The sequence below is a fragment of the Leptodactylus fuscus genome, chromosome 5, assembly GCF_031893055.1.
Source record: "Leptodactylus fuscus isolate aLepFus1 chromosome 5, aLepFus1.hap2, whole genome shotgun sequence".
Lineage (NCBI taxonomy): Eukaryota > Metazoa > Chordata > Amphibia > Anura > Leptodactylidae > Leptodactylus > Leptodactylus fuscus.
This window is the reverse complement of record NC_134269.1, coordinates 1,114,201-1,133,627: the sequence shown is the minus strand read 5'-3', so window position 1 is coordinate 1,133,627 and position 19,427 is coordinate 1,114,201. Positions and strand designations below refer to the sequence as shown.

The 19,427-nt window shown below is 34.8% G+C and overlaps 1 protein-coding gene across 1 annotated transcript in view; it reads right to left on the bottom strand.

Moving 5' to 3' along the window:
- The window catches only part of LOC142202308 (alpha-N-acetylneuraminide alpha-2,8-sialyltransferase-like), an 83,483-nt gene that overhangs the window by 38,315 nt on the left and 25,741 nt on the right, over window positions 1-19,427 (bottom strand). The window contains exon 4 of the mRNA XM_075272372.1: window positions 7,506-7,647. Within this exon, the coding sequence (XP_075128473.1) occupies window positions 7,506-7,647 (142 nt within the window). The remainder of the gene's footprint in view (window positions 1-7,505; window positions 7,648-19,427) is intronic.

Below are 19,427 nucleotides of genomic sequence, written 5' to 3'. Positions count from 1 at the left end.
ACTGGACAATTCTTTTGTGGCCCCTACACAAACAAAAAATGACATATACCCGTGCAAAGCTAATATATATATCTCCCTATATTATAAAAATGAATTTCTGTCTGTCTGTCTGTTCTCTAATGCGAACCAAACGGCTGGACCGATCTTCACCAAATTTGGTACAGAGATACTTCAGGTATCCGGGAAGGTTTAAGACGAGACTCCAACTCGCTCGGACGTACCATTGCTGAGATACAGCATTCCAAATACAGTGCCCCCCCCCCCTTAGCCAATACAAACCTGCAAGACTTTCACTCATATTCCAACTGCAATACACATGGTCACTCCACATGCACAATACAACACTGATATCCAAACTGAGATACACGCATCAGAGGATTAGATACACAGATCAGCACACAGTATCACACGCCACAGGATTAGATACACGGGTCTGCACACAGTTCCACACACCAGAGGATTAAATACGCACTTCTGCACACAGTTCCACAAACTGAAGGATTAGATACACGCGTCTGCACACGGTTCCACATGCCGAAGGATTAGATACAGGCGTCTACACACAGTTCCACACTCCAGAGGATTAGATACGCGTGTCTACACACAGTACCACATGCCATAGGATTACATACGCGCGTCTGCACACAGTACCACATGCCGGGGGATTGGATACACGCGTCTACACACAATACCACACAGGGGAGGATTAGATACACGTGTCTTCACACAGTTGTACATGCCATAGGATTAGATACACGCGTCTGCACACAGTACCACATGCCGTAGGATTAGATACGCGCCTCTTCACACAATACCACACAGGGGAGGATTAAATACACGTGTCTTCACACAGTTGTACACGCCATAGGATTAGATACACGCGTCTGCACACAGTACCATATGCCGTAGGATTAGATACGCGCCTCTTCACACTACCACACAGGGGAGGATTAGATACACGTGTCTTCACACAGTTGTACACGCCATAGGATTAGATACACAGATCAGCACACAGTATCACACGCCAGAGGATTAAATACGCACTTCTGCACACAGTTCCACACACTGAAGGATTTGATAAGTGCGTCTGCACACGGTTCCACATGCCGAAGGATTAGATACAGGCGTCTACACACAGTTCCACACTCCAGAGGATTAGATACGCGCATCTGCACATATTTGTACACGCCATAGGATTAGATACATGCGTCTGCACAGAGTACCACAGGCCTTAGGATTAGATACATGCGTCTACACACAGTTCCACACTCCAGATGATTAGATACACGCATCTGCACACAGTACCACACGCAGTAGGATTAGATACGCGTGTCTACACATAGTTCCACACGCCGAAGGATTAGATACGCGCCTCTTCACACAATACCACACAGGGGAGGATTAGATATGTGTGTGTGCACACAGTACCACATGCCATAGGATTAGATACGCGCGCCTGCACACAGTACCACATGCCGGGGGATTGGATACACGCGTCTACACACAGTACCACATGCCGGGGGATTGGATACACGCGTCTACACACAGTTCCACACGCCGTAGGATTAGATACGCGCCTCTTCACACAATACCACACAGGGGAGGATTAGATACATGCCTCTGCACACAGTACCACATGCCATAAGATTAGATACGCGCGTCTGCACACAGTACCACATGCCGGGGGATTGGATACGCGCGTCTGCACACAGTACCACATGCCGGGGGATTAGATACGTGCGTCTGCACACAGTACCACATGCCGGGGGATTGGATACACACCACTACACACAGTTCCACACACCGTAGGATTAGATACGCGCCTCTTCACACAATACCACACAGGGGAGGATTAGATACACGTGTCTTCACACAGTTGTACACGCCATAGGATTAGATACGCGCGTCTACACACAGTATCACATGCCGTAGAATTAGATAAATGGGTCTGCACACAGTCCCACACACCAGAGGATTAGATACGCACTTCTGCACACAGTTCCACACACTGAAGGATTTGATACGCGCATCTGCACACGTTCCACATGCCAAAGGATTAGATACGCGCATCTACACATAGTTCCACAAGCCGAAGGATTAGATACGCGCCTCTTCACACAATATCACACAGGGGAGGATTAGATACGTGTGTGTGCACACAGTGCCACACTTTGGAGGATTAGATACATGCCTCTGCAAACAGTACCACAAGTCAGAGAATTAGATACGCGTCTCCCCACACATTACCACACGGGGGAGGATTAGATATGCGCATCTGCACACAGTACCATATGGGGGAGGATTAGATACACGCGTCTGCAGACAGTACCACACAGGGGAGGATTAGATACGCGCGTCTGCACACAGTACCACACGGGGGAGGATTAGATACGCGCGTCTACACACAGTAACACATGCCATAGGATTAGATACGCGCGTCTGCACACAGTACCACATGCCGGGGGATTGGATACGCGCGTCTACACACTGTTCCACACGCCATAGGATTAGATACGCGCCTCTTCACACAATACCACACAGGGGAGGATTAGATACACGTTTCTTCACACAGTTGTACACGCCATAGGATTAGATACACGCGTCTGCACAGAGTACCACATGCCGTAGGATTAGATACGCGCGTCTACATACAGTTCCACACTCCAGAGGATTAGATACGCGCGTCTGCACACAGTTGTACACACCATAGGATTAGATACACGCGTCTGCACACAGTACCACATGCAGTAGGATTAGATACGCGCGTCTACACATAGTTCCACAAGTGGAAGGATTAGATACGCGCCTCTTTACACAATACCACACAGGGGAGGATTAGATACGTGTGTGTGAACACAGTACCACAGTTTGGAGGATTAGATGCATGCCTCTGCACACAGTACCACAAGCCAGAGAATTAGATACGCGTCTGCACACAGTACCACACGGGGGAGGATTAGATACGCGCGTCTACACACAGTACCACATGCCATAGGATTAGATACGCGCGTCTGCACACAGTACCACATGCCGGGGGATTGGATACGCGCGTCTACACACTGTTCCACACGCCATAGGATTAGATACGCGCCTCTTCACACAATACCACACAGGGGAGGATTAGATACACGTTTCTTCACACAGTTGTACACGCCATAGGATTAGATACACGCGTCTGCACAGAGTACCACATGCCGTAGGATTAGATACGCGCGTCTACATACAGTTCCACACTCCAGAGGATTAGATACGCGCGTCTGCACACAGTTGTACACACCATAGGATTAGATACACGCGTCTGCACACAGTACCACATGCAGTAGGATTAGATACGCGCGTCTACACATAGTTCCACAAGTGGAAGGATTAGATACGCGCCTCTTCACACAATACCACACAGGGGAGGATTAGATACGTGTGTGTGAACACAGTACCACAGTTTGGAGGATTAGATGCATGCCTCTGCACACAGTACCACAAGCCAGAGAATTAGATACGCGTCTCAGCACACAGTATCACACGGGGGAGGATTAGATATGCGCGTCTACACACAGTATCACATGCCATAGGATTAGATACACGCGTCTACACATAGTTACACACACCAAAGGATTAGATATGCGCCTCTTCACACAATACCACACAAGGGAGGATTAGATACGTGTGTGTGCACACAGTACCACACTTTGGAAGATTAGATACATGCCTCTGGACACAATAACACAAGCCAGAGAATTAGATACGCGTTTCTGCACACAGTATCACACGGGGGAGGATTAGATACACGTGTCTGCACACAGTACCACACGGGGGAGGATTAGATACGCGCGTCTACACACAGTACCACATGCCGGGGGATTGGATACGCGCGTCTACACACAGTACCACATGCCATAGGATTAGATACGCACGTCTGCACACAGTACCACATGTCGGGGGATTGGATACGCGCGTCTACACACTGTTCCACACGCCATAGGATTAGATACGCACCTCTTCACACAATACCACACAGGGGAGGATTAGATACACGTGTCTTCACACAGTTGTACACGCCATAGGATTAGATACACACGTCTGCACAGAGTACCACATGCCGTAGGATTAGATACACGCATCTACATACAGTTCCACACTCCAGAGGATTAGATACGCACGTCTGCACACAGTTATACACGCCATAAGATTAGATACACACATCTGCACACAGTACCACATGCTGTAGGATTAGATACGCGCGTCTACACACAGTTCCACACGCCAAAGGATTAGATACGCGCCTCTTCACACAATACCACACAGGGGAGGATTAGATACATGCGTCTGAATACAGTACCACACTTTGGAGGATTAGATACGCGCGTCTGCACACAGTACCACACACCAGGGATTAGATACACCTGTCTGCACACAGTACCACACGCCAGAGGATTAGATACACGCGTCTGCACATAGTACCACATGCTGTAAGATTAGATATGCACGTCTGCACACAGTTTCATTTACCGGAGGATTAGATACGTGCCTCTTCACACAATGCCACATGGGGGAGGATTAGATACACACATCTGTACACAGTACCACACCAACAAGGATTAGATACTTGTGTCTAAACACAGTACTGCATGGGGAAGGATTAGATACAGCTTTACTCCAGGTATCCATAACAACTGATCACAGGTTTTTCACTGATATCCAAAATGAGATACACATAATCACATGACGCTTATGGACATACACACAAACCACATACACAATACACCAGTGCAAAATTGGACAATTCTTATGGGGCCACTACACAAACATAACATGTAATATACCCGTGCGAAGCCGGGTCCTCCCTCTAGTACTGTATATAATTATATGTGTACAGCCGGTATAACCTGGGTATATACTGTATATAATTATATATGTACAGCCGGTATAACCTGGGTATATACTGTATATAATTATATATGTACAGCTGGTATAACCTGGGTATATACTGTATATAATTATATATGTACAGCCGGTATAACCTGGGTATATACTGTATATAATTATATATGTACAGCCGGTATAACCTGGGTATATACTGTATATAATTATATATGTACAGCCGGTATAACCTGGGTATATACTGTATATAATTATATATGTACAGCCGATATATCCTGGGTATATACTGTATATAATTATATATGTACAGCTGGTATAACCTGGGTATATACTGTATATAATTATATACGTACGGCCGGTGTAACCTGGGTATATACTGTATATAATTATAGATGTACAGCCGGTATAACCTGGGTATATACTGTATATAATGATAAATGTACAGCCGGTATAACCTGGGTATATCTCCCTATATTATAAAAATGAATTTCTGTCTGTCTGTCTGTCTATCTATCTATCTGTCTGTCTGTCTGTCTGTCTGTACTCTAATGCGAACCAAACGACTGGACCGATCTTCACCAAATTTGGTACAGAGATACTTCAGGTATCCGGGAAGGTTTAAGATGAGACTCCAACTCGCTCGGACGTACCGTTGCTGAGATACAGCATTCCAAACACAGTGCCCCCCCCCCCCCTTAGCCAATACAAACCTGCAAGTCTTTCACTCATATTCCAACTGCAATACACACGGTCACTCCACATGCACAATACAACACTGATATCCAAACTGAGATACACGCATCAGAGGATTAGATACACAGATCAGCACACAGTATCACATGCCAGAGGATTAGATACACGGGTCTGCACACAGTCCCACACACCAGAGGATTAAATACGCACTTCTGCACACAGTTCCACACACTGAAGGATTTGATAGGTGCGTCTGCACACAGTTCCACATGCCGAAGGATTAGATACACGCGTCTGCACAAAGTACCACACCCCGGGGGATTGGATACATGCGTCTGCACACAGTACCACATGGCAAAGGATTGGATACACGCATCTGCACACAGTTTCACGCACCAGAGGATAAGATATGCACGTCTGCACACAGTACCACATGTCGTCGGATTAGATACGCGCGTCTACACACAGTTCCACACTCCAGAGGATTAGATACGCACGTCTGCAGACAGTTGTACACGCCATAGGATTAGATACACGTGTCTACACACAGTCCCACACACCAGAGCGTAAGATATGCACATCTGCACACAGTACCACATGCCGCAGGATTAGATATGTGTGTCTACACACAGTTCCCCACGCCGTAGGATTAAATAAGCACACAGTACAACACGGGGAGGATTAGATACGCGCATCTGCACAAAGTACCACATGCCTCAGGATTAGATATGTGCCTCTTCACACAATACCACACAGGGGAGGATTAGATATATGCCTCTGCACACAGTACCACAAGCCAGAGAATTAGATACGCATCTCAGCACTCAGTACCACACGCCAGAGGATTAGATACGCGCATCTGCACACAGTACCACATGCTGTAGGATTAGATACACACGTCTACACACAGTTACACACGCCGTAGGGTTAGATACGCGCCTTTTCACACAATACCACACAAGGGAGGATTAGATACGCACATCTGCACACAGTTCCACACACCAGAGGATTAGATAAGCACGTCTGCACACAGTACTACATGCCGTAGGATTAGATACACGCGTCTGCTTACAGTTTCACATGCCAGACGATGAGATACGCACGTCTTCACACAGTTGTACACGCTATAGGATTAGATACATGCGTCTGCATACAGTACCACATGCTGTAGGATTAGATACGCGTGTCTACACACAGTTCCACACGCCGTAGGATTAGATACGCGCCTCTTCACACAGTACCACACTTTGGAGGATTAGATACATGCCTCTGCACACAGTACCACATGCCAGATAATTAGATACGCGTCTCAGCACACAGTACCACACTGGGGAGGATTAGATACACGCATCTGCACAAAGTACCTCATGCCAGAGGATTAGATACACCTGTCTGCACACGGTACCACAACGCCAGAAGATTAGATATGCGCAACTGCACATAGTACCACATGACGTAAGATTAGATATGCACGTCTGCACACAGTTTCACTTACCGGAGGATTAGATACGCGCCTCTTCACACAATGCCACACAGGGGAGGATTAGATACACACATCTGCACACAGTACCACACGCCGGAGGATTAGATATGTGCATCTGCAAACAGTACCACACCAACAAGGATTAGATACTTGAGTCTAAACACAGTACTACACGGGGAAGGATTAGATACAGCTTTACTCCAGGTATCCATAACAACTGATCACAGGTTTTTCACTGACATCCAAAATGAGATACACATAATCACATGACGCTTATGGACATACACACAAACCACATACACAATACACCAGTGCAAAATTGGACAATTCTTATGGGGCCACTACACAAACATAAAATGTAATATACCCGTGCGAAGCCGGGTCCTCCCTCTAGTATATATATATATATATATATATATATATATATATATATATATATATATGTCATTACCTTTGGAAACAGAACATGGAGACTCTCTGTGACATTTCTTGTTCTTCTCTCTGCATCGTACTTAATGACGTCTCCGAACGGACTGTTCTCCTGAGTCAGCAGCAGAGTATGAGACGCATTACAGCACTGTATGAACTGTGACCTGTGATATGTGTACAGGCAAGAGAGAGAAAAGCAGAAGACAATAGAGAAGATCAGACACTGAATATGACAATGCTGCATATTCAACACAGTACAGGAGCCTTGTTATTCTGCAGATTAATCTATAGAGAGTGACACTTACGTAAGAGTAGTATTATAGTAGTTATATTCATGTACATAGGAGTAGTATTATAGTAGTTATATTCTTGTACATAGGAGGTAGTATTATACTAGTTATATTCTTTTACATAGGAGCATTATTATAGTAGTTATATTCTTGTACATAGGAGTAGTATTATAGTAGTTATATTCTTGTACATAGGAGTAGTATTATAGTAGTTATATTCTTGTACATAGGAGTAGTATTATAGTAGTTATATTCTTGTACATAGGAGTAGTATTATAGTAGTTATATTCTTGTACATAGGAGGTAGTATTATAGTAGTTATATTCTTGTACATAGGAGGTAGTATTATAGTAGTTATATTCTTGTACATAGGAGGTAGTATTATAGTAGTTATATTCTAGTACATAGGAGCAGTATTATAGTAGTTATATTCTTGTACATAGGAGTATTATTATAGTAGTTATATTCATGTACATAGGAGGTAGTATTATAGTAGTTATATTCTTGTACATAGGAGGTAGTATTATAGTAGTTATATTCTTGTACATAGGAGTAGTATTATAGTAGTTATATTCTTGTACATAGGAGTAGTATTATAGTAGTTATATTCTTGTACATAGGAGGTAGTATTATAGTAGTTATATTCTTGTACATAGGAGGTAGTATTATAGTAGTTATATTCTAGTACATAGGAGTAGTATTATAGTAGTTATATTCTTGTACATAGGAGCAGTATTATAGTAGTTATATTCTTGTACATAGGAGTAGTATTATAGTAGTTATATTCTTGTACATAGGAGGTAGTATTATAGTAGTTATATTCTTGTACATAGGAGTAGTATTATAGTAGTTATATTCTTGTACATAGGAGTAGTATTATAGTAGTTATATTCTTGTACATAGGAGTAGTATTATAGTAGTTATATTCTTGTACATAGGAGTAGTATTATAGTAGTTATATTCTTGTACATAGGAGGTAGTATTATAGTAGTTATATTCTTGTACATAGGAGGTAGTATTATAGTAGTTATATTCTTGTACATAGGAGTAGTATTATAGTAGTTATATTCTTGTACATAGGAGGTAGTATTATAGTAGTTATATTCTTGTACATAGGAGTAGTATTATAGTAGTTATATTCTTGTACATAGGAGTAGTATTATAGTAGTTATATTCTTGTACATAGGAGTAGTATTATAGTAGTTATATTCTTGTACATAGGAGGTAGTATTATAGTAGTTATATTCTTGTACATAGGAGTAGTATTATAGTAGTTATATTCTTGTACATAGGAGTAGTATTATAGTAGTTATATTCTTGTACATAGGAGTAGTATTATAGTAGTTATATTGTACATAGGAGTAGTATTATAGTAGTTATATTCTTGTACATAGGAGTAGTATTATAGTAGTTATGTTCTTGTACATAGGAGTAGTATTATAGTAGTTATATTCTTGTACATAGGAGGCAGTATTATAGTAGTTATATTCTTGTACATAGGAGTAGTATTATAGTAGTTATATTCTTGTACATAGGAGTAGTATTATAGTAGTTATATTCTTGTACATAGGAGTAGTATTATAGTAGTTATATTCTTGTACATAGGAGGCAGTATTATAGTAGTTATATTGTTGTACATAGGAGTAGTATTATAGTAGTTATATTCTTGTACATAGGAGTAGTATTATAGTAGTTATATTCTTGTAAATAGAAGTAGTATTATAGTAGTTATATTCTTGTACATAGGAGTAGTATTATAGTAGTTATATTCTTGTACATAGGAGGCAGTATTATAGTAGTTATAGTCTTGTATATAGGAGCAGTATTATAGTAGTTATATTGTTGTACATAGGAGTAGTATTATAGTAGTTATATTGTTGTACATAGGAGCAGTATTATAGTAGTTATATTCTTGTACATAGGAGTAGTATTATAGTAGTTATATTCTTGTACATAGGAGTAGTATTATAGTAGTTATATTCTTGTACATAGGAGCAGTATTATAGTAGTTATATTCTTGTACATAGGAGTGGTATTATAGTAGTTATATTCTTGTACATAGGAGTAGTATTATAGTAGTTATATTCTTGTACATAGGAGCAGTATTATAGTAGTTATATTCTTGTACATAGGAGTAGTATTATAGTAGTTATATTGTACATAGGAGTAGTATTATAGTAGTTATATTCTTGTACATAGAAGTAGTATTATAATCGTTATATTCTTGTACATAGGAGCAGTATTATAGTAGTTATATTCTTGTACATAGGAGCAGTATTATAGTAGTTATATTCTTGTACATAGGAGTACTATTATAGTAGTTATATTCTTGTACATAGGAGTAGTATTATAGTAGTTATATTCTTGTACATAGGAGCAGTATTATAGTAGTTATATTCTTGTACATAGGAGGCAGTATTATGGTAGTTATATTCTTGTACATAGGAGTAGTATTATAGTAGTTATATTCTTGTACATAGGAGCAGTATTATAGTAGATATATTCTTGTACATAGGAGCAGTATTATAGTAGTTATATTCTTGTACATAGGAGGTAGTATTATAGTAGTTATATTCTTGTACATAGGGGGCAGTATTATAGTAGTTATATTCTTGTACATAGGAGTTGTATTACAGTAGTTATATTCTTGTACATAGGAGTAGTATTATAGTAGTTATATTCTTGTATATAGGAGTAGTATTATAGTAGTTATATTCTTGTACATAGGAGCAGTATTATAGTAGTTATATTCTTGTACATAGGAGTAGTATTATAGTAGTTATATTCTTGTACATAGGAGTAGTATTATAGTAATTATATTCTTGTACATAGGAGTAGTATTATAGTAGTTATATTCTTGTACATAGGAGTGGTATTATAGTAGTTATATTCTTGTACATAGGAGTAGTATTATAGTAGTTATATTCTTGTACATAGGAGCAGTATTATAGTAGTTATATTCTTGTACATAGGAGTAGTATTATAGTAGTTATATTGTACATAGGAGTAGTATTATAGTAGTTATATTCTTGTACATAGGAGGTAGTATTATAGTAGTTATATTCTTGTACATAGAAGTAGTATTATAATAGTTATATTCTTGTACATAGGAGCAGTATTATAGTAGTTATATTCTTGTACATAGGAGGCAGTATTATAGTAGATATATTCTTGTACATAGGAGCAGTATTATAGTAGTTATATTCTTGTACATAGGAGCAGTATTATAGTAGTTATATTCTTGTACATAGGAGCAGTATTATAGTAGATATATTCTTGTACATAGGAGCAGTATTATAGTAGTTATATTCTTGTACATAGGAGGTAGTATTATAGTAGTTATATTCTTGTACATAGGGGGCAGTATTATAGTAGTTATATTCTTGTACATAGGAGTTGTATTATAGTAGTTATATTCTTGTACATAGGAGCAGTATTATAATAGTTATATTCTTGTACATAGGAGCAGTATTATAGTAGTTATATTCTTGTACATAGGAGGTAGTATTATAGTAGTTATATTCTTGTACATAGGGGGCAGTATTATAGTAGTTATATTCTTGTACATAGGAGTTGTATTATAGTAGTTATATTCTTGTACATAGGAGTAGTATTATAGTAGTTATAGTCTTGTACATAGGAGTAGTATTATAGTAGTTATATTCTTGTACATAGGAGGCAGTATTATAGTAGTTATATTCTTGTACATAGGAGTAGTATTATAGTAGTTATATTGTTGTACATAGGAGTAGTATTATAGTAGTTATATTCTTGTACATAGGAGTAGTATTATAGTAGTTATATTCTTGTACATAGGAGCAGTATTATAGTAGTTATATTCTTGTACATAGGAGCAGTATTATAGTAGTTATATTCTTGTACATAGGAGTGGTATTATAGTAGTTATATTCTTGTACATAGGAGTAGTATTATAGTAGTTATATTCTTGTACATAGGAGCAGTATTATAGTAGTTATATTCTTGTACATAGGAGTAGTATTATAGTAGTTATATTGTACATAGGAGTAGTATTATAGTAGTTATATTCTTGTACATAGGAGTAGTATTATAGTAGTTATGTTCTTGTACATAGGAGTAGTATTATAGTAGTTATATTCTTGTACATAGGAGGCAGTATTATAGTAGTTATATTCTTGTACATGGGAGGTAGTATTATAGTAGTTATATTCTTGTACATAGGAGTTTTATTATAGTAGTTATAGTCTTGCATATAGGAGCAGTATTATAGTAGTTATATTCTTGTACATAGGAGTAGTATTATAGTAGTTATATTCTTGTACATAGGAGTAGTATTATAGTAGTTATATTCTTGTACATAGGAGGCAGTATTATAGTAGTTATAGTCTTGTATATAGGAGCAGTATTATAGTAGTTATATTGTTGTACATAGGAGTAGTATTATAGTAGTTATATTGTTGTACATAGGAGTAGTATTATAGTAGTTATATTCTTGTACATAGGAGTAGTATTATAGTAGTTATATTCTTGTACATAGGAGCAGTATTATAGTAGTTATATTCTTGTACATAGGAGCAGTATTATAGTAGTTATATTCTTGTACATAGGAGTGGTATTATAGTAGTTATATTCTTGTACATAGGAGTAGTATTATAGTAGTTATATTCTTGTACATAGGAGCAGTATTATAGTAGTTATATTCTTGTACATAGGAGTAGTATTATAGTAGTTATATTGTACATAGGAGTAGTATTATAGTAGTTATATTCTTGTACATAGAAGTAGTATTATAATCGTTATATTCTTGTACAAAGGAGCAGTATTATAGTAGTTATATTCTTGTACATAGGAGCAGTATTATAGTAGTTATATTCTTGTACATAGGAGTACTATTATAGTAGTTATATTCTTGTACATAGGAGTAGTATTATAGTAGTTATATTCTTGTACATAGGAGCAGTATTATAGTAGTTATATTCTTGTACATAGGAGGCAGTATTATGGTAGTTATATTCTTGTACATAGGAGTAGTATTATAGTAGTTATATTCTTGTACATAGGAGCAGTATTATAGTAGATATATTCTTGTACATAGGAGCAGTATTATAGTAGTTATATTCTTGTACATAGGAGGTAGTATTATAGTAGTTATATTCTTGTACATAGGGGGCAGTATTATAGTAGTTATATTCTTGTACATAGGAGTTGTATTACAGTAGTTATATTCTTGTACATAGGAGTAGTATTATAGTAGTTATATTCTTGTATATAGGAGTAGTATTATAGTAGTTATATTCTTGTACATAGGAGCAGTATTATAGTAGTTATATTCTTGTACATAGGAGTAGTATTATAGTAGTTATATTCTTGTACATAGGAGTAGTATTATAGTAATTATATTCTTGTACATAGGAGTAGTATTATAGTAGTTATATTCTTGTACATAGGAGTGGTATTATAGTAGTTATATTCTTGTACATAGGAGTAGTATTATAGTAGTTATATTCTTGTACATAGGAGCAGTATTATAGTAGTTATATTCTTGTACATAGGAGTAGTATTATAGTAGTTATATTGTACATAGGAGTAGTATTATAGTAGTTATATTCTTGTACATAGGAGGTAGTATTATAGTAGTTATATTCTTGTACATAGAAGTAGTATTATAATAGTTATATTCTTGTACATAGGAGCAGTATTATAGTAGTTATATTCTTGTACATAGGAGGCAGTATTATGGTAGTTATATTCTTGTACATAGGAGCAGTATTATAGTAGATATATTCTTGTACATAGGAGCAGTATTATAGTAGTTATATTCTTGTACATAGGAGGTAGTATTATAGTAGTTATATTCTTGTACATAGGGGGCAGTATTATAGTAGTTATATTCTTGTACATAGGAGTTGTATTACAGTAGTTATATTCTTGTACATAGGAGTAGTATTATAGTAGTTATATTCTTGTATATAGGAGTAGTATAGTAGTTATATTCTTGTACATAGGAGCAGTATTATAGTAGTTATATTCTTGTACATAGGAGTAGTATTATAGTAGTTATATTCTTGTACATAGGAGTAGTATTATAGTAATTATATTCTTGTACATAGGAGTAGTATTATAGTAGTTATGTTCTTGTACATAGGAGTAGTATTATAGTAGTTATATTCTTGTACATAGGAGTTTTATTATAGTAGTTATAGTCTTGCATATAGGAGCAGTATTATAGTAGTTATATTCTTGTACATAGGAGTAGTATTATAGTAGTTATATTCTTGTAAATAGAAGTAGTATTATAGTAGTTATATTCTTGTACATAGGAGTAGTATTATAGTAGTTATATTCTTGTACATAGGAGGCAGTATTATAGTAGTTATATTCTTGTAAATAGGAGTAGTATTATAGTAGTTATATTCTTGTACATAGGAGGCAGTATTATAGTAGTTATATTCTTGTACATAGGAGCAGTATTATAGTAGTTATATTCTTGTACATAGGAGTAGTATTATAGTAGTTATATTCTTGTACATAGGAGGTAGTATTATAGTAGTTATATTCTTGTACATAGGAGTAGTATTATAGTAGTTATATTGTTGTACATAGGAGTAGTATTATAGTAGTTATATTCTTGTACATAGGAGCAGTATTATAGTAGTTATATTCTTGTACATAGGAGTAGTATTATAGTAGTTATATTGTTGTACATAGGAGTAGTATTATAGTAGTTATAGTCTTGTATATAGGAGCAGTATTATAGTAGTTATATTCTTGTACATAGGAGGTAGTATTATAGTAGTTATATTCTTGTACATAGGAGTAGTATTATAGTAGTTATATTCTTGTACATAGGAGCAGTATTATAGTAGTTATATTCTTGTACATAGGGGGCAGTATTATAGTAGTTATATTCTTGTACATAGGGGCAGTATTATAGTAGTTATATTCTTGTACATAGGAGTTGTATTATAGTAGTTATATTCTTGTACATAGGAGTAGTATTATAGTAGTTATATTCTTGTACATAGGAGTAGTATTATAGTAATTATATTCTTGTACATAGGAGTAGTATTATAGTAGTTATATTCTTGTATATAGGAGCAGTATTATAATAGTTATATTCTTGTACATAGGAGCAGTATTATAGTAGTTATATTCTTGTACATAGGAGGTAGTATTATAGTAGTTATATTCTTGTACATAGGGGGCAGTATTATAGTAGTTATATTCTTGTACATAGGAGTTGTGCTATAGTAGTTATATTCTTGTACATAGGAGTAGTATTATAGTAGTTATAGTCTTGTACATAGGAGCAGTATTATAGTAGATATATTCTTGTACATAGGAGCAGTATTATAGTAGTTATATTCTTGTACATAGGAGGTAGTATTATAGTAGTTATATTCTTGTACATAGGGGGCAGTATTATAGTAGTTATATTCTTGTACATAGGAGTTGTATTACAGTAGTTATATTCTTGTACATAGGAGTAGTATTATAGTAGTTATGTTCTTGTATATAGGAGTAGTATTATAGTAGTTATATTCTTGTACATAGGAGCAGTATTATAGTAGTTATATTCTTGTACATAGGAGTAGTATTATAGTAGTTATATTCTTGTACATAGGAGTAGTATTATAGTAATTATATTCTTGTACATAGGAGTAGTATTATAGTAGTTATGTTCTTGTACATAGGAGTAGTATTATAGTAGTTATATTCTTGTACATAGGAGTTTTATTATAGTAGTTATAGTCTTGCATATAGGAGCAGTATTATAGTAGTTATATTCTTGTACATAGGAGTAGTATTATAGTAGTTATATTCTTGTACATAGGAGCAGTATTATAATAGTTATATTCTTGTACATAGGAGCAGTATTATAGTAGTTATATTCTTGTACATAGGAGGTAGTATTATAGTAGTTATATTCTTGTACATAGGGGGCAGTATTATAGTAGTTATATTCTTGTACATAGGAGTTGTATTATAGTAGTTATATTCTTGTACATAGGAGTAGTATTATAGTAGTTATAGTCTTGTACATAGGAGTAGTATTATAGTAGTTATATTCTTGTACATAGGAGGCAGTATTATAGTAGTTATATTCTTGTACATAGGAGTAGTATTATAGTAGTTATATTCTTGTACATAGGAGTAGTATTATAGTAGTTATATTCTTGTACATAGGAGGCAGTATTATAGTAGTTATATTGTTGTACATAGGAGTAGTATTATAGTAGTTATATTGTTGTACATAGGAGTAGTGTTATAGTAGTTATATTCTTGTACATAGGAGTAGTATTATAGTAGTTATATTCTTGTACATAGGAGCAGTATTATAGTAGTTATATTCTTGTACATAGGAGCAGTATTATAGTAGTTATATTCTTGTACATAGGAGTGGTATTATAGTAGTTATATTCTTGTACATAGGAGTAGTATTATAGTAGTTATATTCTTGTACATAGGAGCAGTATTATAGTAGTTATATTCTTGTACATAGGAGTAGTATTATAGTAGTTATATTGTACATAGGAGTAGTATTATAGTAGTTATATTCTTGTACATAGGAGTAGTATTATAGTAGTTATGTTCTTGTACATAGGAGTAGTATTATAGTAGTTATATTCTTGTACATAGGAGGCAGTATTATAGTAGTTATATTCTTGTACATAGGAGTTTTATTATAGTAGTTATAGTCTTGCATATAGGAGCAGTATTATAGTAGTTATATTCTTGTACATAGGAGTAGTATTATAGTAGTTATATTCTTGTAAATAGAAGTAGTATTATAGTAGTTATATTCTTGTACATAGGAGTAGTATTATAGTAGTTATATTCTTGTACATAGGAGGCAGTATTATAGTAGTTATAGTCTTGTATATAGGAGCAGTATTATAGTAGTTATATTGTTGTACATAGGAGTAGTATTATAGTAGTTATATTGTTGTACATAGGAGTAGTATTATAGTAGTTATATTCTTGTACATAGGAGTAGTATTATAGTAGTTATATTCTTGTACATAGGAGCAGTATTATAGTAGTTATATTCTTGTACATAGGAGCAGTATTATAGTAGTTATATTCTTGTACATAGGAGTGGTATTATAGTAGTTATATTCTTGTACATAGGAGTAGTATTATAGTAGTTATATTCTTGTACATAGGAGCAGTATTATAGTAGTTATATTCTTGTACATAGGAGTAGTATTATAGTAGTTATATTGTACATAGGAGTAGTATTATAGTAGTTATATTCTTGTACATAGAAGTAGTATTATAATCGTTATATTCTTGTACATAGGAGCAGTATTATAGTAGTTATATTCTTGTACATAGGAGTACTATTATAGTAGTTATATTCTTGTACATAGGAGTAGTATTATAGTAGTTATATTCTTGTACATAGGAGCAGTATTATAGTAGTTATATTCTTGTACATAGGAGGCAGTATTATGGTAGTTATATTCTTGTACATAGGAGTAGTATTATAGTAGTTATATTCTTGTACATAGGAGCAGTATTATAGTAGATATATTCTTGTACATAGGAGCAGTATTATAGTAGTTATATTCTTGTACATAGGAGGTAGTATTATAGTAGTTATATTCTTGTACATAGGGGGCAGTATTATAGTAGTTATATTCTTGTACATAGGAGTTGTATTACAGTAGTTATATTCTTGTACATAGGAGTAGTATTATAGTAGTTATATTCTTGTATATAGGAGTAGTATTATAGTAGTTATATTCTTGTACATAGGAGCAGTATTATAGTAGTTATATTCTTGTACATAGGAGTAGTATTATAGTAGTTATATTCTTGTACATAGGAGTAGTATTATAGTAATTATATTCTTGTACATAGGAGTAGTATTATAGTAGTTATATTCTTGTACATAGGAGTGGTATTATAGTAGTTATATTCTTGTACATAGGAGTAGTATTATAGTAGTTATATTCTTGTACATAGGAGCAGTATTATAGTAGTTATATTCTTGTACATAGGAGTAGTATTATAGTAGTTATATTGTACATAGGAGTAGTATTATAGTAGTTATATTCTTGTACATAGGAGGTAGTATTATAGTAGTTATATTCTTGTACATAGAAGTAGTATTATAATAGTTATATTCTTGTACATAGGAGCAGTATTATAGTAGTTATATTCTTGTACATAGGAGGCAGTATTATGGTAGTTATATTCTTGTACATAGGAGCAGTATTATAGTAGATATATTCTTGTACATAGGAGCAGTATTATAGTAGTTATATTCTTGTACATAGGAGGTAGTATTATAGTAGTTATATTCTTGTACATAGGGGGCAGTATTATAGTAGTTATATTCTTGTACATAGGAGTTGTATTACAGTAGTTATATTCTTGTACATAGGAGTAGTATTATAGTAGTTATATTCTTGTATATAGGAGTAGTATAGTAGTTATATTCTTGTACATAGGAGCAGTATTATAGTAGTTATATTCTTGTACATAGGAGTAGTATTATAGTAGTTATATTCTTGTACATAGGAGTAGTATTATAGTAATTATATTCTTGTACATAGGAGTAGTATTATAGTAGTTATGTTCTTGTACATAGGAGTAGTATTATAGTAGTTATATTCTTGTACATAGGAGTTTTATTATAGTAGTTATAGTCTTGCATATAGGAGCAGTATTATAGTAGTTATATTCTTGTACATAGGAGTAGTATTATAGTAGTTATATTCTTGTAAATAGAAGTAGTATTATAGTAGTTATATTCTTGTACATAGGAGTAGTATTATAGTAGTTATATTCTTGTACATAGGAGGCAGTATTATAGTAGTTATATTCTTGTAAATAGGAGTAGTATTATAGTAGTTATATTCTTGTACATAGGAGGCAGTATTATAGTAGTTATATTCTTGTACATAGGAGCAGTATTATAGTAGTTATATTCTTGTACATAGGAGTAGTATTATAGTAGTTATATTCTTGTACATAGGAGGTAGTATTATAGTAGTTATATTCTTGTACATAGGAGTAGTATTATAGTAGTTATATTGTTGTACATAGGAGTAGTATTATAGTAGTTATATTCTTGTACATAGGAGCAGTATTATAGTAGTTATATTCTTGTACATAGGAGTAGTATTATAGTAGTTATATTGTTGTACATAGGAGTAGTATTATAGTAGTTATAGTCTTGTATATAGGAGCAGTATTATAGTAGTTATATTCTTGTACATAGGAGGTAGTATTATAGTAGTTATATTCTTGTACATAGGAGTAGTATTATAGTAGTTATATTCTTGTACATAGGAGCAGTATTATAGTAGTTATATTCTTGTACATAGGGGGCAGTATTATAGTAGTTATATTCTTGTACATAGGGGCAGTATTATAGTAGTTATATTCTTGTACATAGGAGTTGTATTATAGTAGTTATATTCTTGTACATAGGAGTAGTATTATAGTAGTTATATTCTTGTACATAGGAGTAGTATTATAGTAATTATATTCTTGTACATAGGAGTAGTATTATAGTAGTTATATTCTTGTATATAGGAGCAGTATTATAATAGTTATATTCTTGTACATAGGAGCAGTATTATAGTAGTTATATTCTTGTACATAGGAGGTAGTATTATAGTAGTTATATTCTTGTACATAGGGGGCAGTATTATAGTAGT